Genomic DNA, 26,978 nt, shown 5'->3' with positions numbered 1-26,978 from the left:
GTGAAAAAGGAGCTGATGAGCTTGTTTGAGATGTCTGATCTTGGTCAAGTATCTTTCTTTATGTGAATTGAGATAAATCAGAGTAAAGGGGAGATTTTTCTGTGCCAGAGGAAGTATCTCTCTGAAATATTGAAGAAGTTCAAGTTTGATGGCTGTAAGAGTGTGAGAACACCCATGAACATGAAGGAGAAGTTAGTGATTGAAGAAACAGAAGAAGAGGTTGATGAAAGGAACTATCGAAGCTTGGTTGGATGTCTGATGTACTTAACAGCATCTAGACCAGATGTGTTGTTTGCTGTTAATGTACTTTCGAGGTTTCTGAATAATCCAAGGAGGAGTCATTTGGTGGCAGCTAAAAGGGTGTTGAGATATTTGAAGGGAACACTTGATTATGGTGTTCTGTTTAAGTCGGATTTTGAAACCGATTTGGTTGGGTTTGCTGATAGTGATTGGGCTGGTTCAACTCAAGACATGAAGAGCACCTCTGGTTTCTGTTTCATGCTTGGTTTAAACTGTTTTTCGTGGAGCTCTAAGAAGCAGGAGGTGGTGGCTGAGTCAACTGCAGAGGCGGAATTCATTGCCACAACTGCAGCAGCAAACCAAGCAATCTGGCTCAGAAAAATTCTGTGTGATTTGGGTTTCAATCCAAGGATTCCAACTCAGATCAATGTGGACAATCAGGCAGCTATTGCCATTTCGAAGAATCCTGTTTTCAACGTGATGTCCAAGTTCATATTCAAAAAAGCTAACAAATACTTTATTTCTGCACCTAATTTTTTATATGGAGAGTATTAAAGATTGCATTATTGCTTTGTTTTTATAGAATGTGTTAGTGCAAAGTACAGTTTTTTTGTCGAATTAAGTTTTCTTCTTTCAAAATTGTTTGTCCTTAACCTCTCTTACTTTGAACTAGATGCCATGCAAAGTATGATTTTAACAATTTGGTTTTAGGGTATCTCAATTTGGTTATACACATTCACGTGTTTTGTCTGATATTTCTGTTTTTTCCATCAACCTATTTGTTTCTGTTGTCTTCTGGGTGGACAAATCTTATGGCAATTAACTGTTGACTTTCAGATAACCTCGAAACTGCTAAAGCTATCGCACTGGAGATGGAGATGTAAACTCTCTCACAAAACGAAACTCTAAATTTCACAAACAAACTCACACACATACACATAAAATTCTGCTCTCAAAACAGAACCCAACACACTGCAGAAGTCTCCAAATTGATGTAATGAATGTTGTACGGAACAATACAATTTCCAATTCAAACATTCATTCATACAGAACTCAAACGTAAATTTTACATGTATATAGAAAAAAACAAACTGCAACTAGGAAGTTATAAAGCACTCATCAATATAGTTTCTTATCTAAACCATCTCTGTAGACCAGGAGTCAGAGTGCTGGTGTGAAGGTACTTCATTTAGTTTGAATGGCACCAAAAGTAGGAATTCAATAATTTAGTTTTAGGGTAACTGAACTATATATGCATTCATGTGTTTTTTTTTTTCTGATATTTTCGTATTTTCCATTAACTTGTTTGTTTTTGCTGCATGCTGGGTGGGCAATCTTGTAGCACTAAATTGTGGACTTTCAGGTTCGAATGGTTACTAGTGACAACCTCCAACCTGTCAAAGCTATTGCGCTGGAGTGAAGAATATTAACGTATGGTAAATAAGCCATTTTTTACCATTTCTGTTATATGCATTAGGGAGAGACATACATCTGGAGGTTCGTACTCTCCATTTTTTATCATTCCTGTTATATGCATTATGTTAATTCCTTTTGTTTACACTTTATAGAGGGGAGTAATTCACAGGGGATAAGAGGTGGTTGACGAATTGAAATTTCAATATATGAAATTGTGGTGGGTGATGTTTTTCTCCCTACATTGGTAATCAGGTTAGTGATAGATGCTACTCCTTTTGCTATTTTTTCCTGGTGTGTCATAGTTTATCTGCAACATATATACATTTTGCTGTTTGAAAAATATTGTGTAGATTCCAACGAATTAATTATTATATCAGGCCACTCGCTTGATCTCGATGATTCTAGGAAAAATGTATGTCTGTGTTGCCAATGATAGTGAAGTCGGTTATCTTCTTTTAAACTGAGTTGTGATAATCTGTGTCGGTATAAAGGTGAAACAACTAACAAATACTTCGTTTCTATAGGCTGTTTTATATGGAGAGTAGTAAAGATTACATTATTTCGAAGAATGTTTCATGGCCAGCTTTCCTTTTATGATGTTAATGTTGTTGTTCTCATCATTAACATTGTAGCGGTAGTTTCAAGTAGTGATGTCCCACTCAAAGCTGTGCAGGTTCATTATTGCTTTGTTTTTATAGAATGTGTTAGAGCAAAGTATAATTTTTTTTTGTTGAATTAGTTTTCTTCTTTCAAAATTGTTTGTCCTTAACTTCTCTTACTTTGAACTAGATGCCATGCAAAGCATGATTTTAACAATTTGGTTTTAGGGTATCTCATTTTGGTTATACACATTCACGTGTTTTGTCAGATATTTCTGTTTTTTCCATCAACCTGTTTGTTTCTGTTGTCTTCTGGGTGGAAAAATCTTATGGCAATTAAGTGATTAACTATTGACTTTCATGTTCGAATGGTAACTCACGATAACCTCGAAACTGCTAAAGCTTTCGCACTGGAGATGGAGATCCACTGAACCTAATCTCACTGAAAGAAAAGCTTTTTGATTCTTATCTGATTCCGAGAGAGAAAAGATAGCCGAAGAAAAAAAATCGATGTGCAGGTGAGGAGGCTTTCTGCATGTGAGACGATGGATTGTGCCACCACTATTTGCAGAAATAAAACCTGAAAATTAACTTGTTCTCTGCACTAGAATTTCTGCATGTGAGACAAGCATTTGTATCCCGCCGACCAGGAACAAAGTTTTCGTGCCGAATCTATCCACCACGAGCATCGATACGAACATCGAAGCCATGCCCACGATTCCCGTCACCACGGCCGACCTCAGGGACGCGCTCTCGTTGAATCTGACGGTTCTGAAAAGAATCGGAGCATAGAAAGCGATCATGTTGATGCCAGTGACTTACACAAACGGGTTGTCTGCGTAATCAGTCTTGATCTCAGAGCCAGCTCTGACGAGATCGGAGAGCTCGTCTCCGACATCGGGGGTTCCCCAAACACGGCGGAGCACGAGCTCGGCGTGGCAAACATCGCCGGTTCTCTGGATCATGCTGTTGGGAGTCTCCGGCAAGAAGAGCGAACCGAGTATGAGAATGGAAGCGGGAACAGTAGCCATGGCTGAGGAGATTCTTGTTTGACCCGAGACAAGGATCAGTGGCACTTCGGTGTGGGTGAGTGAGCCCTCAAATTCAACTAGAAACTTCTGTTTCAGAAAACACAGAAATAGAGAAGAAGAAATTCAAGAATACTCAATAATCCCATTAAACTAGAAATGATTACATATATAGAAAAGTAGTAACTTAAGAACAAAAACAAAAATCAAATCAACCTTTAAATCTGCTAACCAAATCAATTCAAATAAACTATCCTAAAATCTTGCAAAGATAGAAAAGGAAAGATGATAGGGTCAGATTTTGACAGAATCTGGAAACTGATCCTTTTCAGCCTTGAGTCACGTTTGAACTACCAATCTCCTCCTTGACGAAAGGCCTTGAGTACACACCGATCATTCTCCTCAGCTATTCGAATCTTCCGACATGAAAACTCTTTGTAAACAAATCCGCACATTGCTCCTCTGTTCTGCAGTGAACTATATTCACTTCTCCCTCTTCTTGAACTTGTCTGAGATAATAAAACTTGATTTTGAAGTGTTTAGTTCTCCCATGGAACACTGGATTTTGAGAAATCAAAATAGCTGCCTGATTATCAACAAATAAATCAGTAGCTTCCTCACACTTCAAGAACATATCCTCCAACAGTTTTATGATCCACACAGCATGGTTTGCTGCTGCAGTGGCCGAGATAACTCAGCCTCGACTGTTGATTGTGCTACGACAGTCTGCTTTTCGAGCTCCACGAGAAGCAGCCTGAACCGAATGAGAAACAGAATCCCGACGTGCTTCTCATGTCATCGACACAACCAACCCAGTCACTGTCGGAGTAACCGACCAAACCAAACTCTTCACATCTGGAAAATCTTATTCCAAATGTCTGAGTACCTCTTAAGTATCTGAGGACTCTCTTTGCCGCCACCCAATGCTCCTTCTTGGCACAATTCAGAAATCTCGAAAGTGTATTTACAACAAACAGGATACCAGGCCTTGTTGTTGTTAAATACATCAAGCATCCAACCAAGCTTCTATATGTTCCCTCCTGAACTTCTTCACTCTCATCTGATTTTTGCAGCTTGGAATTTGGATCCATTGGAGTTCTCATTGCCTTGCAATGTTCCATCTTGAATCTGCTCAGAATCTGTTTGAGATACTTCTCTTGGCATAGAAACACTTCACCAGATTTCTGTCAGATTTCGATCCCAAGAAATTGTGCCATCATTCCCAAATCTGTCATCTCGAACTTCTTGCACAACATTCTCTGCAACTCACCGATTTTCTCAGCTTTATCTCCTGTGACAAACAGATCATCAACATAGAGTGATATGATCACAATTCCAGCTTTACCTCTCTTCACATACCGAGTATGTTCACTCAAACTTCTGATAAAACCCAATTCTCTGAGGTAGCCATCAATCTTCGCATACCAAGCTCAGGAGCTTGTTTCAAGCCATAAAGCGTCTTTTTCAGTAAATACACCTTATCCTCTTGGCCCTTAATCTGAAACCCTTGCGGTTGCTCGATATAAGTCTCCTCTTTCAGATCCCCATTCAGGAACGCATACTTGACATCAAGATGATTGACTATCCACTCCTTCTGCACTGCAATGACCAGCAACATCCTGATCGTGTCAAGCCGAGCAACAGGGGCGAAAGTTTCTGAGTAATCAACTCCCCACATTTGTGAATTCACCACAAGCTATGCTTGTTTATAGAACCATCAGGATTTAGTTTGGTTCTATAAACCCACTTGACTCCAATAATTTTCTTCCCTTTCGGTCTTGGAACCAAAACCCAAGTCTGGTTCTTTTCTATCATCTTGAGCTCCTCCTTCATTGCATCTCTCCAACTCTTATCATTTCTAGCTTCTTCAAAGCTAGATGGCTCAAGAACAACCACATTACATCTGTGATAGATGTCTTGCAAAGTTCTTGTACCTCTCACAGGAAGATCATCGCCAGATTCAGCATATTCAACCTCCACAATCTCATCGCTGTTCTGCCCATGATTTTCATATTGCTGAGCTTGAGGTTCAGCTTCACCAGTGAGTGGCCCTTCGGTTTGAGTGAATGGCTCATCCTCACCGAAGTCTTGCCATTTCCATCCTTCAGACTCAACAAACTTGACGTCTCTACTCACAATCATCTTGTTCAGAACTGGTAAAAACACTCTATATGCCTTTGACGCAAGGCTATATCCCATAAACACACCTTCTGCAGCTTTTTCATCCAACTTATCTCATTTTGCCTCTGCGATCAACGAGTAACAGAGACAACCAAACACTTTAAGATTAACCACAGAAGGTTTCTTACCAGTCCACATCTCAAATGGAGTTTTAGACACCAAGGCTTTAGTTGAGAGCCTATTCTGCAGAAGTACTGCCGTCGAACACGCTTCTGCCCAAAACTTCTTTGGCAGGCTTTTCTCCTGAAGCAAACATCGAGCCATCTCCACAATAGACCTGTTCTTCCTTTCGCTTACTCCGTTCTGTTGAGGCAGGTAAGGAACGCTAAACTGCTGTTTGATTCCAGATTCTTCGCATATAGCTCGAAACCTTGAGGATGTATATTCTGAGCCATTATCAGATCTGATAATTTTCATCTTACAACCACTCTCATTTTCAACCTCAAGTTTAAACTTCAAGAAGATTCCATCAGTTTCAGATTTCATCTTCAAGAAGAAAATCCAGCAGAATCTCGAGTAGTCATCAATAAAGATCAAGAAATACCTGTTACCAATCAAGGAAGGAATAGGCATCGGCCCACACAAGTCTGTGTGTATCAACTTTAATTTCTCCTGTGCTCTCCAAGTGGAAGCTTTGAATGGTAATCTCCTCTGTTTTCCAAGAGCACAAGCTCTGCAATCAAGTATCTCTCTGCAGGTTTTAGGAAGACCTTGAACCAACCCTTTCTTCATCATATTCAGCACTCCCTTTCTATGAAAATGGCCGAGTCTCTTGTGCCAAAGCTAATCTTCGGTCACTTGACTCTGCAATGCATCGTGTGTTTCATTTTCAAAAGAAAATAGGAAGGCTTTACCTCTCATAGGTATCCGAAACAATACAGGAGTTGTTTCAGACCCAATGATGCATTCATTCTTGTCAAAAATGACTTTGTAGCCTTTGACCACCAACTGAGGTACACTTAGGAGATTCTGATCTAACTTTGGCACATACAACACTTCTGTCAACAGCTTCTTAGTGCCATCTAAACCTCTGATCCAGACATCTCCCTTTTCTTCTACTGAAATGAACTCGCCATTTCCAATTCTCACTTTTGTTTTGAACATCATGTCGATCCACTTAAATAAGTTTCGATCTCCTGTCATGTGGTTAGTACAACCACTATCCACTAGCCAACCATCTCTAACAGAACATGAAACATAGCATGATGCAACAAACATACTTTCAACATCGCCTTTGTCCTCTTCAACCTCTCTTATTGCTTGAGCATTCTTGCTTTTGCATAATCGCTCAATGTGCCCAGATTTACCGCATCCTCGACATTTGATGTTAGGATTCCTCCAACATCTCCAATGCGGGTGCCCTTTCTTCTGACAGTGCTTGCAAGGTTCGGTGAAGCCTCGCTCAACATTGTTTTCACCTTCAGGGACCGTCATTTTGCTTTGGGATGTATCCGTTCTCCACTTCTGATTTTGCTTTTTCCCTTTCTCAGGCCATTTCCCTTTGACCCTGGCTTTCATAGCTCCCTCAACTGACTCCTCCTTTCTCATCAATCTTCTCTGCTCTTGTGCTTGAAGGGCACTAAGGACTTCCGGCAGTTTCAATTCTGACAATTCCTTAGTGTTCTCCAAGGAAGCAAGGGTTGCTTGAAAACGCTCTGGAACATAAACCATCACCTTCTGAACTATCTTCTCATCAGTCATTTCAGTGCCCAAGATCCTTATCTTGCTCACAATATTGATCAGACGATCAACATAAGCCTTCACCGTGTCATCGGGCTTCATCTGCTGTCGCTCAAATTCTCAAAGCAGGTTCAAGACCTTCATACCCCATATCTTCTCATCTCCTTCATATTCTTTCTTCAGAGAATCCCACATCTCCTTGGCATTGGTCATGTTCATGATCTTAGTAAAGATAAACGATGGTATCGAGGCAAAGAGGCATGACATAGCCTTACCTTTCCTCGTTACCTTATCTCTATAGATCTTCATCTGGTTCAGCGTCGGATTTGCTCCTAAAGGAGTCACCTCGTAGTCTTCTTCGACGGCTTCCCACAGATCTGCACCCTTCATGTATGCCTTCATCTTCACAGCCCACATCTGATAGTTTTCTCCATCAAAAACTGGAGGAGAATTCGAATCCATCGTCAGCTTTGATAACCCTCAGATCCCTATAGAATCAACGGCGCTCTGATACCACTGTTTGACCCGAGACAAGGATCAGTGGCACTTCGGTCTGGGTGAGTGAGCACTCAAATTCAACCAGAAACTTCTGTTTCAGAAAACACAGAAACAGAGAAGAAGAAATTCAAGAATACTCAAAAATCCCATTAAACTAGAAACGATTACATATATAGAAAAGTAGTAACTTAAGAACAGAAACAAAAATCAAATCAACCTCTAAATCTGCTAACCAAATCAATTCAAATAAACTATCCTAAAATCTTGCAAAGATAGAAAAGGAAAGATGATAGTGCCAGATTTTGACAGAATCTGGAAACTGATCCTTTTCAGCCTTGAGTCACATTTGAACTAACAATTCTCCAGCCGAATCCTTGTTTGATCTTCTGGGTCCCGTAGTTGATGAGATTCGCCGTTAGGGCTCCGATTCCGATGCTGAGTTGGAAACCGGTGTTGAATGCTCCTCTGTACCTCGTCGGAGCCATCTCCAAGAGATACAAAGGGACTGATTGCAAGAACAAAGCTGAGGGAAGCATGACGATGAAACCATGAAAATCGTGCATCAAAGTTTATCAGAGTATAATGTATATGAGGTGTAAACCTCATAATGAAACAGAAGCTTTGTATTCGAAACTCTGTATTTAAACTCAACTCCCTGTACATTTTTTGGTAACAGAGTAAATACAACTTGTATTTTCTCTCTCTACATGTTCTCTCTCTATAACAAATGCTCTCTTTCTCAATCATACTTTTGGCAATCTGATATGGTATCAGAGCAGTGAAATTGCTCCGCACCGATCTTTCTTGATCTTTTCCAGATTAGTTTTTTTTGTTTCATCATCTTCAGTTCTCTGCGATTTCGTCAGTCTTGAAGAATTTCATCCATGGAAGAACCTTTCGAAGATCTTGAAGAATTTCCTGAGGTACCTACCACCAATCACTATTATCTCGGGTCGAGTGATCATACAAATGTCATTCTTGTTTCGGATAGATTTAATGGACCAGAGGAGTTCAGTTCTTGGTATCGCTCTGTTTCAATGGCATTAGAAGGAAGAAACAAATTGTGTTTTGTCGATGGATCCTTACCTAGACCACTTGAGAATCATCCAAATTCTAGGTTATGGTCTCGGAACAATGCAGTAGTTAGTTCTTGGTTGATGCACTCAGTCTCGAAGACGATTGCACCAAGTTTACTCCATATCTCTACAGCACGAGGTATCTGGAATAATCTGATTCGACGTTTTAAACAAAATCATGTTCCTCGAAGATATAGCATTAGACAGCTACTCCGATCTTTGTGTCAAGGATCGTCGGATGTTAGTACATACTACACGAAGTTGTTTACCCTATGGGAAGAATTGAAATCAGTGAAGAGCACACCAAAATGTACTTGTGGAGGATGCAATTGTGAACTTGATCAGAAGTGGTATGATCATCATGAAGAAGACTTTGTCATTGAGTTTCTCTTTGGCCTCAATGATTCATATGAATCTATAAGAGGACAAATCATCATGCTAGATCCTTTACCTGATCTGGAGAAGACCTACAATCTGATTATACAACACGAGCAACAGAGAATGATCAAGATTCCGAATGTTAATGATTCCCATGTCTTTCAAGCTTCAGTAAATCCTGCTGAGAATGTTGTTGCAGCAGTTTCTGGGGGAAATTTCAGACCAAGACAGAGACCTCTATGTACTCACTATAGACTTTATGGACACATGGTAAAGAAGTGTTACAAATTACATGGATATCCACCGGGTTATAAACAAACGGCTCCAGTAGTAATGCCAAGACCACCAGCGTCTAGACCTCCTTTTCAGCCACAATCTATCAGGCCATATACATATCAGTCTCCACACCTCAATATCGACCTCAATATCAGAAGCCTGTTGTTGCATCAGTTCAGACTATGCATGTTGTTGCAGATTCGAGCAGAAGCCAACTTTCTCCTATATCAGAATTACCAGCAGACCAAATTCGTCAACTATATGAACAACTTTCTGACAAAATGGCATATGTGAATGCGACCATCACTGCTGATGGAGCAGCAGAACTACAACCCTCTTCGTTTGGTATGCTTTCTACTCATATATGTTCCAGTTCTTTACACGCAAATTTTATGCCTGCTGGTAAATGGATTGTCGATTCTGGAGCTTCGACACATGTTTGTGCGAATAGGGATTTATTCTTGGATCTTTGTACTATTTCTTGCCATTGTTTACGATTGTTCACGTGCCACATGGGTTTACTTTTTACATAATAAAAGTGATGTGTTGCTTCTGTTTCCTTCTTTTATGGCCATGATAGAAACTCAGTCCAATGCCAAAATAAAGATCATTCGTTTAGATAATGCATTTGAATTGAAATTTACAGAGCTATGTCGAGAAAAAGGGATTATACATCATTTCTCATGTGTCAACACACCAGAATAGAACTCAGTAGTAGAGAGAAAGCATCAGCATATATTGAATGTTGCGAGAAGCTTACTGTTTCAGTCGAGAAGTTGCCACTCAGTTATTGGACAGAATGTGTTCGTAGTGTTGTATATCTGATCAACAGGATTCCATCTCCTCTTTTGAATCAGAAATCACCATATGAAGTGTTAAATGGTAAATTGTCTACATATTCTCATCTTCGGATATTTGGGTGCTTATGCTACAGCACCACTTTTCAGAAAAACAGGACAAAGTTTTCTCCTAGAGCTAGAGCTGCAGTATTCATTGGATACCCACTTGGAGTCAAGGGCTACAAACTATTGGATCCTAAAACTCATGAGGTATATGTTTCTAGAAATGTCGAGTTCCATGAAACTATTTTTCCATTTCATTCTATTCCCTCTACTGATAACCTGTCATCTGATGATATATTTCCTACAACCATATTACCACTACCCATTCCTGCTCCGATTGAACCAGTAACCACTTCAAATCCTCAATCCACATTTGAACCTATCCAGCCACCTAATGTTCATAGATCTGAACCTAGTCATTCCAGACCACATCGAGAAATCAGAACCTCAGCTTACCTTTCTGACTATCAGTGTTATGCTACACAGCATAATACTATACACCCTTCCATTACTACACCTTATCCCTTATCTTCATATGTTGACTATCAGAAACTATTACCATTATACCATAAATATATCCTAAACCTTAACCTTGAAACCGAACCTCGACATTTCAAAGAAGCTATCACATCACTTGAATGGCAGAGAGCTATGACTGAGGAGCTATCTGCATTAATACAGAATGATACTTGGTCGATTGTATCACTTCCGAAGGATCATAAACCAATTGGGTGTAAGTGGGTCTACAAGATAAAGCGTAAACCAGATGGTTCAGTTGACAGATATAAGGCACGTTTAGTCGCCAAAGGCTATACACAGCAAGAAGGTGTTGATTACACAGATACTTCTCACCTGTTGCGAAACTTGTCAATGTCAAGGTGCTTCTGGCTCTTGCAGCTTCTTAGAACTGGTCCCTATCTCAAATGGATGTTTCCAATGCATTTCTACATAGGGATTTGGATGAAGACATCTATATGAGTCTACCACCAGGTTTCACACCTAATAGAAGTACTAGTCTTGTGGAAAAACCAGTCTGTAAACTTCAGAAGTCGCTATACGGTTTGAAGCAAGCTTCACGACAATGGTACTAGAAATTCTCCTTTGTTCTGTTAGGGGCAGGGTATCAGCAATCTCAGATCATTCTTTGTTTGTACAGAAGAAAGGTGATTCTTTTGTTGCTTTGTTAGTATATGTGGATGACATTGTCATTGCAAGTACCAATGACAATGCAGTGGCTGAGGTGAAGGACTTGCTTCGACGAAACTTTAATATCAAGGATTTAGGACCATTGCGATTCTTTTTGGGTTTGGAAATAGCGCGATCATCCAAAGGAATCTCAATCTACCAGAGAAAATACTGCCTCGACCTACTTTCAGAAACTAGTTTATCTGGCTGTAAACCAGTATCTGTTCCCATGGATCCAAATGTACATCTCAGCAAAGAATCAGGACAACCACTTACAGATATTTCATCATATCGAGTTCTGGTTGGAAAGTTATTGTATGTTACGATCACAAGACCAGACATTAGTTTTCTGGTACACAAGCTAAGTCAATACTTGTCTTCTCCCACTGATGAACATTTAAAGGCAACACATCGGGTAATCAGGTATCTCAAAAAAATCTTGGACAAGGTTTGTTTTACTCATCTGTGTCGAATCCCAAGTTACAGGCTTTTGCTGATGCGGATTGGGGAACTTGTCCTGACACAAGGAGATCAGTCACTGGTTATCTGATTTTCTTGGGAGATTCGTTGGTCTCATGGAAATCAAAGAAACAACATACAGTTTCCAGAAGCAGAACAGAAGCAGAATATCGAGCTTTAGCTAATGCAACATGTGAGATTGTTTGGATGACGAATTTGTTATAGGAATTACAGATTCCAGTACAGTTGCCAGTGAATCTGTTCTGTGACAACAAATCAGCTTTGTATTTGGCCTCGAATGCGGCATTTCATGAGAGGACGAAGCACATAGAGTTAGATTGTCATCTTGTCAGGGAGAAATTGCGGGTAGGACTGATTAATCCGATGAATGTGAAGTCTGACAATCAGTTGGCAGATTTTATGACAAAGTCCTTACAGCCTGCTCTGTTTCATTCTATGATGGCTTGATTACAAACTTCAAGTCTATTTGTTCCTCCAAAGGAATCATAGACTTGAGGGGAGTGTACCAGAGTATAATGTATATGAGGTGTAAACCTCATAATGAAACAGAAGCTTTGTATTCGAAACTCTGTATTTAAACTCAACTCCCTGTACATTTTCTCGTAACAGAGTAAATACAACTTGTATTTTCTCTCTACATGTTCTCTCTCTATAACAAATTCTCTCTTTCTCGATCATACTTTTGGAAATCTAATAAAGTTTGAGATTTCAACTCAAATTCATGACTCTTCCCTGAAATTTACGTTTGGGTAACGTAATTTCAATTGAAACTTTTTCCAATCACCCAAAAAGGTTGAAATTTTGAAAAACTTACTCTCGTAATTCTCAGAATTAAAAACAGAGACTTTCGCAACTTTACCCAAAATCACGTGCTTTTTATTCAGGAATCGAAACACATTTTCTCGAACATAGGCATTACCTGGTTGGCAAAGCCAACATCGACACCGAGCAGGAGATGTCCAAGAATGAGCATGAACACATTCTGAGCAGCACCACTGAGAGCAGAGTCGACGAGGAAAGCAGCTCCGCCGATGACCATCGACGACTTCTGACCAAAGACACGTGTTACCGACGATGCCATTATCGACGCCACCAGTCCGGCAACGTACAGAGAGGACGTGAACGACGTCAAGAGTTGATTGTTGAACGCATAGTAGTTGCTGCTCCTCGTTCCTCTTTTCATCATCATCTTCTTGTACACTCCCGGGAAGAACTTCTTCAGAAAAGGCTCCATCGATGCCACTCCCCTTTTATTAAGATTCATTACACACAGAAAACACAACGGTGAAACATGCAGATTTTATTCGAACGTAATGAACGAGGAGAGAGATAAAACATGATGGGAACCTTGCAAATGTATGTTGCGTATGAACTTTCTTCAAAGGGAAGAAAACACTATCCGTACGACTAAACTTCCTGGATATGTGAGGAAATTCAAATTTTAGAAAGTTTATGACCAAAATCGATGAAACACATATAAATGTATGTATTCACGCAAAGCCTGTGCCATGTAAATAGATTCATCGTCTTCTGATATAAGCAAAATGTGATGTAACAAAAAACTAAAGACCGTCCAGGAACTGGAATTTCAAATTTGAGAACTGTAAACAAAAACATGTACAATCAGTACCATGAATTAGGATAGCTTGTGCATATGTATCTTAGAACAAACTGTTCACTTCTGAAACACATACAAGACATAGAACATTGCGATAAAACCTGTTATTACACACTTAGTGCCCCATGCTCTGTCGATTATTACAACATAGAGTCATGCTCTTAGACGCTAATGCTTAGGTTCTGCTAGTGGGTATGAACAAAACTCGATCTTTCCCATACAAAGTGCTTACAGAGAAGGGAAGACTCCTTATGCATATACAACGAAGAATCTAACCATGCAAATCAATCATTGGAGAAACAATCCAACATGGTCCTTTCTTTCAACCTCCAATGGAGATTCTCTATTGATCTCAAAAACATCTACTACATGCAGAATTTATGGAAAAGTGAATATATATATTCGACTTAAATGAAACTTGCTCCTCGAATTATGACTACACGAGCAAGGCAACTCGCAAATAACAATGTATTACCGCGTAATCCTCTTCGGTGAGATGTCTGAAGATCCACGAATTGAATATGAACGGAATTCAACTGGACAAGAACTGCAGAGCTGATTGCGAAACACAGAGGAATGGAAAACCGATTAAGAGAACAGTTCTCGGGATATAAACCCTACCGATGGGGAAACGAACACAGAAGGTATAACTTGAATGTTCGGGCAACCGGCCATTTCAGAGTTAGTCAATGCGATTCTCCTCCCGGATCTCGCTGATTTCTGATTCTAAACCATGTTCATGGCTTTCGATTTCACGAATTAGTGGCTGACCCCATCTTTATCTGATTCTGCTCGAGAGACCCTAAAGAAAAATTCTCTCATTGGATGATTTGTCGAGTGGATTGATCTGATTAGGACGCCACGATGCGGACTTGACCCGCTGAAAGTTCTGATCTATCTCTAGTAGAAAAATTCAAAATTTATGTTTCTTCTCTGAAGGGCTTAACTGCAAACCTTCATAAATGTGAGGTTTTGTTTACAATATTTCATATAATATATGGTATAAATTTGGAAAAACATAAAAATATGAGGTCTTGAAGTGTCAATCGGATTTAGAAGCGGATATATTTTTTTTGGTTTTTTGTTTTGCAATGAAAGAAAAAGTTTCAACTTTGGAACAAGAAAGAAAACAAGTAGGCGCTAGCAGCGGGGGAGAAATGTTGAAACTGCCTATGTCTCTTTCTCCAACACCACTGGTCTCCGACCAGAACTCGTCGGGTGTCGTCGCCGTTTCATCATCTGGCTCGGCAATTGAGTCGCTGAATCTTGCTTTGCCCGAGGGTTATGGTCGGGCGACCATGTTTTCCGGTGACTCTCTCGACGTTTTCGGCGAGGAGTTTGATTGGTTTACGGTGGATAGAGGAGAAGCTGATGTTCTTATGGGCAACGGCCGTTCATGAAGTTCATGACGCTCTCGATGCACTTCGTCTGTGAGTTTTCCGAAAGATTTGTCCCTTTTGAATAACATAAGCTATGTTTTTTAATTTTGTTTAAGGAGAAAAATTCTCCAGATGTGGTTCTGTGATTTATGTTTAACATTTTAGGATGTTGAGTGGTGATACAAACGCTGATGTGGAAGATGAAGCTTCGATGTCAGAGGATGAGAACAATGACAGCTTTTTGACAGGTGGGTTAGGGTTCTTAGATTGGACTGAGCCGCCATTGAAGCTCTGCAACTCAAGATATCTGCAGCAGCTGCAGGCTTATATGCAAGACAGACTCTTTGACGCTTTTCATATGCTTCAGACCGGTCCATCAATCCAGGTAACTCTGTTTAAACTTAGCTTTCCCCATAAGATGGTTTTCCCGACATGAATCGGGACAAGAAAACCAGATCATAATGTAGACTTGTCTGTAAATTGTAGAAGAAACAAACCTCTTTTCAAGCTTGATTACTTGTAGAAACGAAACCCATTGATCCATTATTGTCTACATTGCAGATAATGGTTGTATCATTGGCATCAGACAGGCCGTATGCAATGGGGGTTATGAACAACGAGGTTGTCCGCGAACTCATAACCAATGGTAAGAAAGCTTGAGCAAGCAGCTTCTCGGAGGAAATCTACTGATTTCACCTCTCTCTCTCTATATATATATATTTATATATAGGGAAAATCCCAAAACAATTACTGAACTTGTAGATAGCTGACAGAAAAATACTGAACTTTTTCGATTTCCAAATAAAACATGAACTATAACCAATGGTAAGAAAGCTTGAGCAAGCAGCTTCTCGGAGGAAATCTACTGATTTCACCTCTCTCTCTCTATATATATATATTTATATATAGGGAAAATCCCAAAACAATTACTGAACTTGTAGATAGCTGACAGAAAAATACTGAACTTTTTCTATTTCCAAATAAAACATGAACTTGTAGATCTTAACACATTTAATACTGATCTTTTGAATTTTTGCCAAATATCCGATCGATCGTAAACGGCGTTAAAGTCAATAACGGAACGCGTGACGTGGAGCCTAATTATTGCCACGTATGATGACACGTAAGATGACACGTCGGATTTAAAAATTACAAAATAAAATTCGGCCGGTTAACATAAACCGGATCGATCCGGTTAATAAAATACATAAAATCGACCGGTTAACATAAATTCGACCGGTTTAGTATAGATTTTAATTTTAGGGTTTCAGTTTCAACCCCAAAAACTGTCGAACGATTCTCTCTCCCTCTCACCTCTCTCTCTCTCGCTGTCTCTCTCTGTTCGAAGGATCTCCGTCGACGTTCCTGTGTCGAAGCTCCTCCGTCAATCGTGGCGGCGGCGTGAAGACGACGACTTCTACTGTCGTCGACGAGTGGAAAGAAACCGTGGTGAGAATTTCTAAACTCTCTGTTCCCTTTTGCTCTCTTTGTTTTTGATTTTGATTTCAAACCCGAAATCGTTGTCGATGTCCAGATAAACTCTATTCATCAAGATTTCACATCCTGAAACCGAAAAACACCTGTATTTCGAAAAACCCCAAATTCTGAAACCCTAATATATTTCGAATTCGACAAATCCGAAACAGTTTAACCCCAAAATGACTGAATGTATTTGTTTGTTTTTCAGGTTAGACAGATTGAAAAGTGTTCGGCTTAATGGGGTAAATCTTTTATTCACATCGAGAAGCTTTGTCTTTAGGATGTTATTTGTTAGGGTTTTTTGAAGATTAACAATTTGTTGCAGGATAGTTAAGTTGAACATACATATGGGAGGATCCATGCTACATATGAATGGAGAATGGGTATATTTGGATGGCATTGTTATGGAAGGTATAGAAATAGACTCTGATTATCTTTGTTGGTTTGTGTTTGAAGATTTTGTTAAGGAGAACAAAATCAGTGCACCAATTTATGAAATGTGGTATAAATTACCACATCAGACATTGGATGAGAAGAAACCAATTAAAGAGGATGTAGATTGGGAAATTCGGGGCATGTGTGAACTTGCAGATGAGTATGGAGAAGTAGATGTTTTTATAGATCATGAGCTGTGTAACACCCGGGGTTAGAAGTGAGGGTCAGACAAGTAAGGGGGTTGATAGGAATGGTGAGGATGAGTGTGAGAGAAATGAGGGGCAGACAAGTAAGGGGGCGGATGACAATGCTCATGATGAGTGTGAGCAAACTGAGCAGCAAACAAGTAATGGGGTGGAGGACAACACTAGTGATAAGCCCGAGGGAAATCAGGGTGAGGGAGATAACAGGTTCCAAGCTCAGTTTAAGTCTGGAAAGGAAGGTCAAGCTGCAGCGGTTGAGAATGAATATGAGAGTGATAATGATTTTGTAGACAATGATGACATCTTTCCCCCTACTCCGCAAAATACCGAGGAAGAATGGAAGGATTATGAGAGAAGGATGCGACAAAAGAAGTCAACAAGACAAACAATGCCCCGAGATAAAGAGTTTTTTTTTCTTGGGTCAGACTTTCAATTCTGGAAAGGAGTTTAAAAAAGAGATATTGAGGTATGTGTTGACAACTCAACACAATATTAAGATGTCATGTTGGGGTGAAACCAGATCAGGAGCTGTATGTAGGACAGAAGAATGTCCTTGGAGAATTTATGCTTCATTGGAAAGCTCCATGAGCAAATGGATGGTAAAAGTGTTTCATCCACATCACAGCCACATTGCAAAAGATCGTGCAGATATGGTTTCGATGAGGCATATTGCTGAGTTATTTTGTGATGTTCTTAGACGGAAACACTCATCATGAGCGTTGTCATCCGCCCCTTTACTTGTCTACTCCTCATTTCTCTCACACTCATCCTCATCATTCCTATCAATCCCCTTGTCTAACCCTCATCTCTAACCTCGGGTGTTCCACTCATGATCTATATAAATATCTACTTCTCCACACTCATCTACAAGTTCACACATACCTCTAATTTTCCAATCTACATCCTCTTTGATTGGTTTTTTCTCAACCAATGTCTGATAGTGGTAATTTATACCACATTTCATAAATTGGTGCACTGATTTTGTTCTCCTTAACAAAATCTTCAAACACAAACCAACAAAGATAATCAGAGTCTATTTCTATACCTTCCATAACAATGCCATCCAAATATACCCATTCTCCATTCATATGTAGCATGGATCCTCCCATATGTATGTTCAACTTAACTATCCTGCAACAAATTGTTAATCTTCAAAAAACCCTAACAAATAACATCCTAAAGACAAAGCTTCTCGATGTGAATAAAAGATTTACCCCATTAAGCCGAACACTTTTCAATCTGTCTAACCTGAAAAACAAACAAATACATTCAGTCATTTTGGGGTTAAACTGTTTCGGATTTGTCGAATTCGAAATATATTAGGGTTTCAGAATTTGGGGTTTTTCGAAATACAGGTGTTTTTCGGTTTCAGGATGTGAAATCTTGATGAATAGAGTTTATCTGGACATCGACAACGATTTCGGGTTTGAAATCAAAATCAAAAAACAAAGAGAGAGAGAGGAAGAGAGAGTTTAGAAATTCTCACATCAGTTTCATTCCATACGTCAACGACAGTAGATGTCGCCGTCTTCAAGTCGCCGACACGATTGACGGAGGAGCTTCGACACAGGAACGTCGACGGAGATCCTTCGAACAGAGAGAGACAGCGAGAGAGAGAGAGGTGAGAGGGAGAGAGAATCGTTCGACAGTTTTTGGGGTTGAAACTGAAACCCTAAAATTAAAATCTATACTAACCGGTCGAATTTATGTTAACCGGTCGATTTTATGTATTTTATTAACCGGATCGATCCGGTTTATGTTAACCGGCCGAATTTTATTTTGTAATTTTTAAATCCGACGTGTCATCTTACGTGTCATCATACGTGGCAATAATTAGGCTCCATGTCACGCGTTCCGTTATTGACTTTAACGCCGTTTACGATCGATCGGATATTTGGCAAAAATTCAAAAGATCAGTATTAAATGTGTTAAGATCTACAAGTTCATGTTTTATTTGGAAATCGAAAAAGTTCAGTATTTTTCTGTCAGCTATCTACAAGTTCAGTAATTGTTTTGGGATTTTCCCTATATATAAATATATATATATAGAGAGAGAGAGGTGAAATCAGTAGATTTCCTCCGAGAAGCTGCTTGCTCAAGCTTTCTTACCATTGGTTATGAGTTCGCGGACAACCTCGTTGTTCATAACCCCCATTGCATACGGCCTGTCTGATGCCAATGATACAACCATTATCTGCAATGTAGACAATAATGGATCAATGGGTTTCGTTTCTACAAGTAATCAAGCTAAAGCCTGCATTTTCACGGACCAAATCTGATATCCCTCGCCATTGAACACTGGCGGTGACAGTGTCTGGACCACTGCTCCTGATGTGTCGGCTTGCTCCATGATTCTCAAATTGAACCGCCACACATATCCCACAAAGATCTAAGATTGCTCTGATACCACTGTTAATCCTCACACACTCTCCTCTGTTTCTGATCAACACCCAAAATTAACAGATTTCTGGGTTGTATTTATCAACAGAAAATTCTTGAGAAGAAGAAAAATTTAATCAATGCTTATCATATATTTTATTCAACAAACGTACTTAAATAGATTCTACAAATTACATAACTGCTTTTACAAACTGACACATGGCCAACTAACTACAACTATATAATATGATCCACACTTGTCTCCCTATCAAACTTTCAAACACATGTTTCAATACCTCAAGCCAACTCAGCTTGCTTCCCAACAAGATCATATTCTACTGCATAAACATAATGTGTATTATATATATAAGGGAAAATCCCAAAACAATTACTGAACTTGTAGATAGCTGACAGAAAAATACTGAACTTTTTCGATTTCCAAATAAAACATGAACTTGTAGATCTTAACACATTTAATACTGATCTTTTGAATTTTTGCCAAATATCCGATCGATCGTAAACGGCGTTAAAGTCAATAACGTTACATGGACAAACACATTTTCATCAGTTTTTTTCAAAACAAAATATTACATATTCATAACATCCGTTCTCTTCAAAACAACACGTCACATATTCTTCAATTTTCTTCTACAACACAAACTAATAACTACAACAACTACTACTTCAATAACATATGGTAGTAGCTAACAACACAAACTAAAACAAAAACTACAACCACTTTGTTCACAACATCTTTATACGCTTCAGCAGAAGTTATGTATTTTTTGAGTTCGATGTTGTTGTTTTGTAGCTCCATCTTGTTGTTTTGCAGCTCCATTTTGTACATTTTCAACTCTTTTTTCTGATTTTCATTCTCCAACTCCAGTTTTTCAATGTGTTCACGTAAGATCTCCGTTTCTTCCACCATGGCCTCATCAACCCATTTGAACACATGCTCATAGTTGCCCTACCATACACAAACAACATCATACATCAAAACTACACACTACAATAACTTGTTTCAAAATATAATTCTAACCTGTTGTTTAGCACAACGCAAAAAAACTCTTCCCGGGTTGTTGTTTGTTCTTGATATCCACATTACAATATCGCTTCCACATTGACAATGTCGAGGTGCACCTTTGATCCGATTTGACTCATGACCTGATCTCCAACTTGACCTTGCATTTGAACGAGAACTACTTCTACCACCCTCTGACATGTGACTCATCTATAACAAAAATTACTCAACTTATTCTTCATCGATTTTTAACCGATATCAACTTTGACACACCAAAACTAAAATCAAACCAAAATCAAAATCAAAAACAAAGAGAGCAAAAGGGAACAGAGAGTTTAGAAATTCTCACCTCGGTTTCTTTCCACTCGTCGACGGCAGTAGAAGTCGTCGTCTTCACGCCGCCGCCACGATTGACGGAGGAGCTTCGACACAGGAACGTCGACGGAGATCCTTTGAACAGAGAGAGAGAGAGAGAGAGAGAGAGAGAGGTGAGAGGGAGAGAGAATCGTTCGAGAGTTTTTGGGGTTGAAACTGAAACCCTAATATTAAAATCTATTCTAACCGGTCGAATTTATGTTAACCGGTCGGATTTTATGTATTTTATTAACCGGTTCGATCCGACGTGTCATCTTACGTGTCATCATACGTGGCAATAATTAGGCTCCACGTCACGCGTTCCGTTATTGACTTTAACGCCGTTTACGATCGATCGGATATTTGGCAAAAATTCAAAAGATCAGTATTAAATGTGTTAAGATCTACAAGTTCATGTTTTATTTGGAAATCGAAAAAGTTCAGTATTTTTCTGTCAGCTATCTACAAGTTCAGTAATTGTTTTGGGATTTTCCCTTATATATATAATACACATTATGTTTATGCAGTAGAATATGATCTTGTTGGGAAGCAAGCTGAGTTGGCTTGAGGTATTGAAACATGTGTTTGAAAGTTTGATAGGGAGACAAGTGTGGATCATATTATATAGTTGTAGTTAGTTGGCCATGTGTCAGTTTGTAAAAGCAGTTATGTAATTTGTAGAATCTATTTAAGTACGTTTGTTGAATAAAATATATGATAAGCATTGATTAAATTTTTCTTCTTCTCAAGAATTTTCTGTTGATAAATACAACCCAGAAATCTGTTAATTTTGGGTGTTGATCAGAAACAGAGGAGAGTGTGTGAGGATTAACAGTGGTATCAGAGCAATCTTAGATCTTTGTGGGATATGTGTGGCGGTTCAATTTGAGAATCATGGAGCAAGCCGACACATCAGGAGCAGTGGTCCAGACACTGTCACCGCCAGTGTTCAATGGCGAGGGATATCAGATTTGGTCCGTGAAAATGCAAGCTTTGTTAGAGGGAGCCGATCTCTGGGAAGCAGTGGAGGAAGATTATGAAATCCCTCCTTTAGGCGCAAACCCGACTGTGACTCAATTAAGGAATCACAGGGAGAGGGTGACCAAGAAAGCCAAAGCGAAATCCTGCATTTTTTCTGCAGTAACGCCGATTGTCTTGATTAAAATCATGAAGTTGACTTCTGCAAAACGTATGTGGGATTTTCTGAAAACTGAATATGAAGGAAATGAGAAGAACAAGAGTATGAAAGTGCTGAACCTTTTCGTGAATTCGAGAGGCAACAGATGAAGGAGGAGGAATCTGTGACGGATTATAAAGATCGATTGGTAATAATAATCAACAAGGTTCGAATCCTGGGAACAGATGTAGCAGATGACAAGATAGTTCAGAAGGTGTTGGTATCAGTTCCAGAAAGGTTTGAAGCCACCATTGCAACTTTGGAGAACACAAAGGAGCTTTCAGCATTGAAATTGCAAGAAATATTGGGTGCTCTTCAAGCACAGGAGCAAAGGCGGCTGATGAGAAGGGAGGAGACGGTTGAAGGAGCATTGAAAGCCAAGGCAAAGGGGAAGAAGGCTGAGAAGAATAAACAGAAGAAACAGAAACTTGAGGGAGATGGGAAGAAACACTCAAGTGCGTTATCAGAAGCAAATCCAAGCCAAACTTCTACCGAGCCTTGCAAACATTGCAACAAGACCAATCATCCTCATTGGAGATGTTGGAGGAATCCAAATGTGAAGTGTCGAGCTTGCAACAAACTTGGACACATTGAAAGGTTCTGCAGAAACAAAGGTCAACAAAATTCTGTGGCCAAACCTGCAGAGACAAGTGATGCTGAGAATCTGTTTGTTGCAACATGCTATGCTTCGAATAGTGACAAGAGAGGGTGGCTTGTGGACAATGGCTGCACTAACCACATGACCGGGAACAAAGGTTTGTTCAAGAGACTCGACACATCATTGTATTCAAAAGTTAAAGTTGGAAATGGAGAATATATCTCAGTTGAAGGGAAAGGGGATGTCTGCATCAAGACATCAGATGGAGTCAGAATTCTTTCTGATGTTTTGTTCGTCCCTAAGATAGATCAGAACTTGCTAAGTGTTGCTCAGTTGTTGTCGAAGGGTTTCAAGGTGCTCTTCTTTATTCTTTGATAAAGAAGATTTTATCATTGGAAATGATGCAAACCCTGTTATGTTTAAGATCATGATGAAGAACAATAGTTTCTCGTTCGATCCAGAAACGAGTTACGCTAAGGCTATGAGGTCACAAACACAGGAGGAAGATCTTTGGCATAAAAGATTAGGCCACTTTCATGACAAGGGTCTGTTACATATGTCAAAGAACAACATGATCAGTGGGTTACCAGTTTTTCAGAACCTGGAATTAGCTTGCAAGACTTGTCCTTTGGGAAAAAAGAAGAGATTTCCATTTGGTTCTTCTGTTTGGCGGGCAAATGAGAAACTGCAGCTAGTTCACACCGACGTTTGTGGTCCGAAGCCGGTATAATCACTTACGGTGAACATGTATTTCATAACCTTTATCGATGAATATTCCCGTATATGTTAGATTTATTTTATGAAGTTGAAATCTGAAGTTGATGGGATCTTTGAGAAATATGAGTGAGGTTGAGAATGAAAGTGACAAGAGGATCAAGGTGGTTAGATCAGATAATGGGACTGAATATACATCGGCAAGATTCAGGAAAATATGTGAAATGCTGGAATCAAGCACCAATTTCTGTACCCTACTCTCCACAGCAGAATGGGGTAAGTGAGAGGAAGAACAGTCTGAAGCTGAGTAGGAGATATTACAGATTGATGAAGAACCTGATGATGTTCCTGTGAGAGGTACAAGGTCACTTAATGACATATACGAAAAGTGTAATATAGTTATTATGGAACCATTTGGTTTTGAGGAAGCTAAAATCGATGAGAAGTGGAACCTAGCTATGGAGGAGGAGCTGAGAATGATAAACAAGAATAGAACCTGGTCACTAGTTGACAGACCAGTGAATAAGAAAGAAATTGGTGTGAAGTGGATCTATAAGACGAAGTATAACCTCGATGGATCAGTAAACAATTTCAAGGCCAGACTTGTGGTTAAAGGATATGCCCAAGTTTGGGGAGTGGATTACTCATAAACGTTTGCTCCAGTAGCTCGCATGGACACAATACGATTGTTGTTGGCATATGCTGCACAAATGAAATGGAAAGTGTTCCATATGGATGTCAAGTCTGCGTTTTTTAATGGAGAATTGAAAGATGAGATTTATGTTGAACAACCAGAAGGTTATGCAATAGAAAGGCAAGAGAAGAAGGTGTATTTGTTGAAGAAAGCACTCAATGGTCTAAAACAAGCACCAAGGGCTTGGTATGAAAAGATGGATCAAAGTCTTCGAAAACTCTGTTTTGACAGAAGTTTGAGTGAGCACCCTGTCTGATCAAGAAAGGAAAGCTTGGTTTGGTGGTAATCTCTAGGTATGTAGATGATTTGCTAGTGACAGGAAGTGATGAAGCAGAGATTGAAGGTGTGAAAAAGTTTCTGAGTACTGAGTTTGAGATGACACATCTCGGACTTATATCTCAGTTCCTTGGTCTGGAAATATATCAGACAGAAGGAGGAATATTTATATGTCAACAGAAGTATTTGAAGCAAATTCTAGCACGTTTCAGTATGGAACAAAGCAAGAGCATGAGAACACCACTGGAACAAAAAGTTAAGTTGCTGAAGTTCGAAGATAGTGAAGCAGTAGAAGAAAAATATTACAAGAGTTTGGTTGGCTATTTGATGTACCTGACAGCCACAAGACCATACATTCAGTTTGCTGTAAGTGTACTGTCAAGGTTTCTACATTGTGCAAAGAAGGAGCATTTAGTGTTCGCAAAGAGAGTTCTCAGATACCTGAATGGAACTAAATCATATGGGATCAAGTTCTGCTCAGTTCAAGAGTTCGATTTGGAAGGCTTTGTCGAGAGCGATTGGGCAGGATCAGGGGAAGACATGAAAAGCACCTCTGGTTATTGTTTTTACGCTGGGTTCGGGATGTTTTTCTTGGAGTTCGAGGAAGCAAAGTATAGTGGCACAATCCACTGCAAAAGTAGAATTTGTTGCGCTGCAACAGAAGCTGTTAATCAAGCAATTTGGCTCAGGAAGATTCTGACAGATTTGGGAGTTGAATTCAGAGGACCAACAAGGATTCAGATCGACAATCATAGCAATCTCACAGAATCCAGTGTTTCACGGGAAGACAAAGCACTTCAAGATCAAGTATTACTTCCTTAGGGAAGTTCAACAAGAAGAAGAGATCGTTTTGGTTTACTGCAGGTCGGAAAATCAGAAAGCCGATCTGTTTACTAAGCCATTTCATGCCAGCAGGTTCAAGATATTAAGAGAGAAGTTTGGGATGTGTTCCAAGCCTTAATCCAAGGAGGAGTATGTTGGGAAGCAAGCGCTGGGTTAGCTTGAGGCATTGAAACACGTGTTTGAAGGTTTGATAGGGAGACAAGTGTGGATCAGATTATATAGTTGTAGTTGGCTATGTGTCAGCTTGTAAAAGCAGTTATGTAATTTGTAGAATCTATTTAAGTACGTTTGTTGAATAAAATATATGATAAGCATTGATTAAATTCTTCTTCTTCTCAAGAATTTCCTGTTGACAAATACAACCCAGAAATCTGTTAATTTTGGGTGTTGATCAGAAACAGAGGAGAGTGTGTGAGGATTAACAGATCTCGAGAGCTCAGATGGGAGAGTTGAAGAATGTGGATCAGCTATAGTAGATATCGTAAAGAAGATGTTTCAGAGAAGTGCGACGAAAATGATAGAGGCGATGGAGAAAATAACAAAGTACGCGACCCATCTGTTCAAGGTTCCTTGCCATGAGGAGGTGGCTGCTGTGATCGTAGTCACCGGTGATGAGCTGGTGATGGAGAGACTGCAACTGACGGTTCATGTTGCATATGAACTTTCTTCAAAGGGAAGAAAACGCTACCTGTACGACTAAACTTCCCTGTACGACTAAACTTCCTGGATATGTGAGGAAATTCAAATTTTAGAAAGTTTATGACCAAAATCGATGAAACACATATAAATGTATGTATTCACGCAAAACCTGTGCCATGTAAATAGATTCATCGTCTTCTGATATAAGCAAAATGTGATGGAACAAAAAACTAAGGACCGTCCAGGAACAGGAATTTCAAATTTTAAAATCATCTTGCGATTTGGTATAATTTAAAATTAGATTGTATAATCTAAAAATAATATTTATCGTTATTGTATTATCCATAATATTATTTATATTAATATCAGGGTTAGAAGTATAATGTAATGAAAATTAAATTAATCATTTTTTCGTATTTTCTTTAATTTAATTTAATTTACTGTTACAATTAAAAAGTTTAATCAATATAATTAATGATTATATTCTAAATATTTTTTTATATAAATCTCAAATTACATCAAAATAATTTTAGATTAGAGCCCTTTGATTTGACAAATATTTAAAATATATTATTATTTTTCTACAACTCATATGTACTTTTTATTTTTAAAAACTATAGTAAATATTTGTTTTTATATTTATGTAAGTGTTTTTTAATATGAAAATAATCATCATATGTCATCCTCATTGTTTAAAGAAAATGATGTAGTTGATATTTTTAATCTAAAAAGTAATGGAGAAATGGAGTCATTGAATACACAAATTTGACATATCATTGATTTTAAAATATTCAATATTTTAATGATAAATGATCCTTGTTTTTATATTTAAAAAAATGGCAAGTAAATACGTGAATTTATCTAAAAATGTCAACTAACTACATAATTTTTTTTAATTAACTATAAAATACACAAATTTGTACATTTGTGGCTTAATTAACATGACTTCTGGAAAAAAGCAAACATAATTCACTTTGATTAGCCTGTGATAATGCCACGTGGTATTGAAACGCGTGGCAACCGCTGGCTAACCGAAACGACGTCACTTGGAGACGTGGACGAGAAGCGTTTACAGGGCAATTAGCACCAATAATATTGTGACACGTTGCAAAAAGTATCCGTTCACTATAACTAGCTTAACCGAGCAAGATCTCCTCTACAGACATAGTTACATACATACATACATACATACATACATACATACATACATACATACATACATACATACATACATACATACATACATACATACATACATACATACATACATACATACATACATACATACAT

General features: G+C 38.9%; 3 protein-coding genes across 5 annotated transcripts in view; 2 read left to right on the top strand and 1 right to left on the bottom strand.

The window, feature by feature from the left end:
* Positions 1 to 26,978, top strand: part of LOC104804687 (calcium-transporting ATPase 8, plasma membrane-type-like) — a 75,029-nt gene that overhangs the window by 31,883 nt on the left and 16,168 nt on the right. The gene's annotated exons all lie outside the window — the stretch shown is intronic.
* On the bottom strand, positions 3,074 to 13,143 carry LOC109116287 (hexose carrier protein HEX6-like). Its single transcript, XM_019201443.1, has 4 exons — positions 12,798 to 13,143; positions 7,999 to 8,150; positions 4,303 to 4,309; positions 3,074 to 3,288 (listed from the first exon to the last, which is right to left on the bottom strand). The coding sequence occupies exons 1-4, from the start codon at positions 13,141 to 13,143 to the stop codon at positions 3,074 to 3,076; spliced, it is 720 nt and encodes a 239-aa protein (XP_019056988.1).
* LOC109116288 lies at positions 3,199 to 9,883 on the top strand. 2 transcript variants are annotated; one of them, XM_019201446.1, is made up of 2 exons: positions 3,199 to 3,341; positions 8,062 to 9,883. In XM_019201446.1, exon 2 carries the CDS (start codon positions 8,527 to 8,529, stop codon positions 9,664 to 9,666), a length of 1,140 nt encoding a protein of 379 aa, XP_019056991.1. In that variant the 5' UTR covers positions 3,199 to 3,341; positions 8,062 to 8,526; the 3' UTR covers positions 9,667 to 9,883. The 2 variants fall into 2 exon arrangements, with proteins under 2 accessions (XP_019056991.1, XP_019056990.1); XM_019201445.1 differs by having other exon boundaries at positions 8,042 to 9,883.

Source organism: Tarenaya hassleriana, unplaced genomic scaffold (assembly GCF_000463585.1).
Source record: "Tarenaya hassleriana unplaced genomic scaffold, ASM46358v1 Cleome93, whole genome shotgun sequence".
NCBI lineage: Eukaryota > Viridiplantae > Streptophyta > Magnoliopsida > Brassicales > Cleomaceae > Tarenaya > Tarenaya hassleriana.
The sequence above is the reverse complement of the archived record's forward strand: the minus strand, read 5'-3'. Positions and strand labels throughout refer to the sequence as shown.

Coding starts and splice junctions, on each gene's coding strand:
- LOC109116287 (XM_019201443.1), bottom strand. CDS start 13,143: ATGAATCTTAATAAAAGGGGAGTGGCATCGATGGAGCCTTTTCTGAAG. Junction 8,151..12,797: donor TGTTGGCTTTGCCAACCAGG/TAATGCCTATGT, acceptor TGTTCTTGCAAT/CAGTCCCTTTGTATCTCTTG.
- LOC109116288 (XM_019201446.1), top strand. CDS start 8,527: ATGGAAGAACCTTTCGAAGATCTTGAAGAATTTCCTGAGGTACCTACC.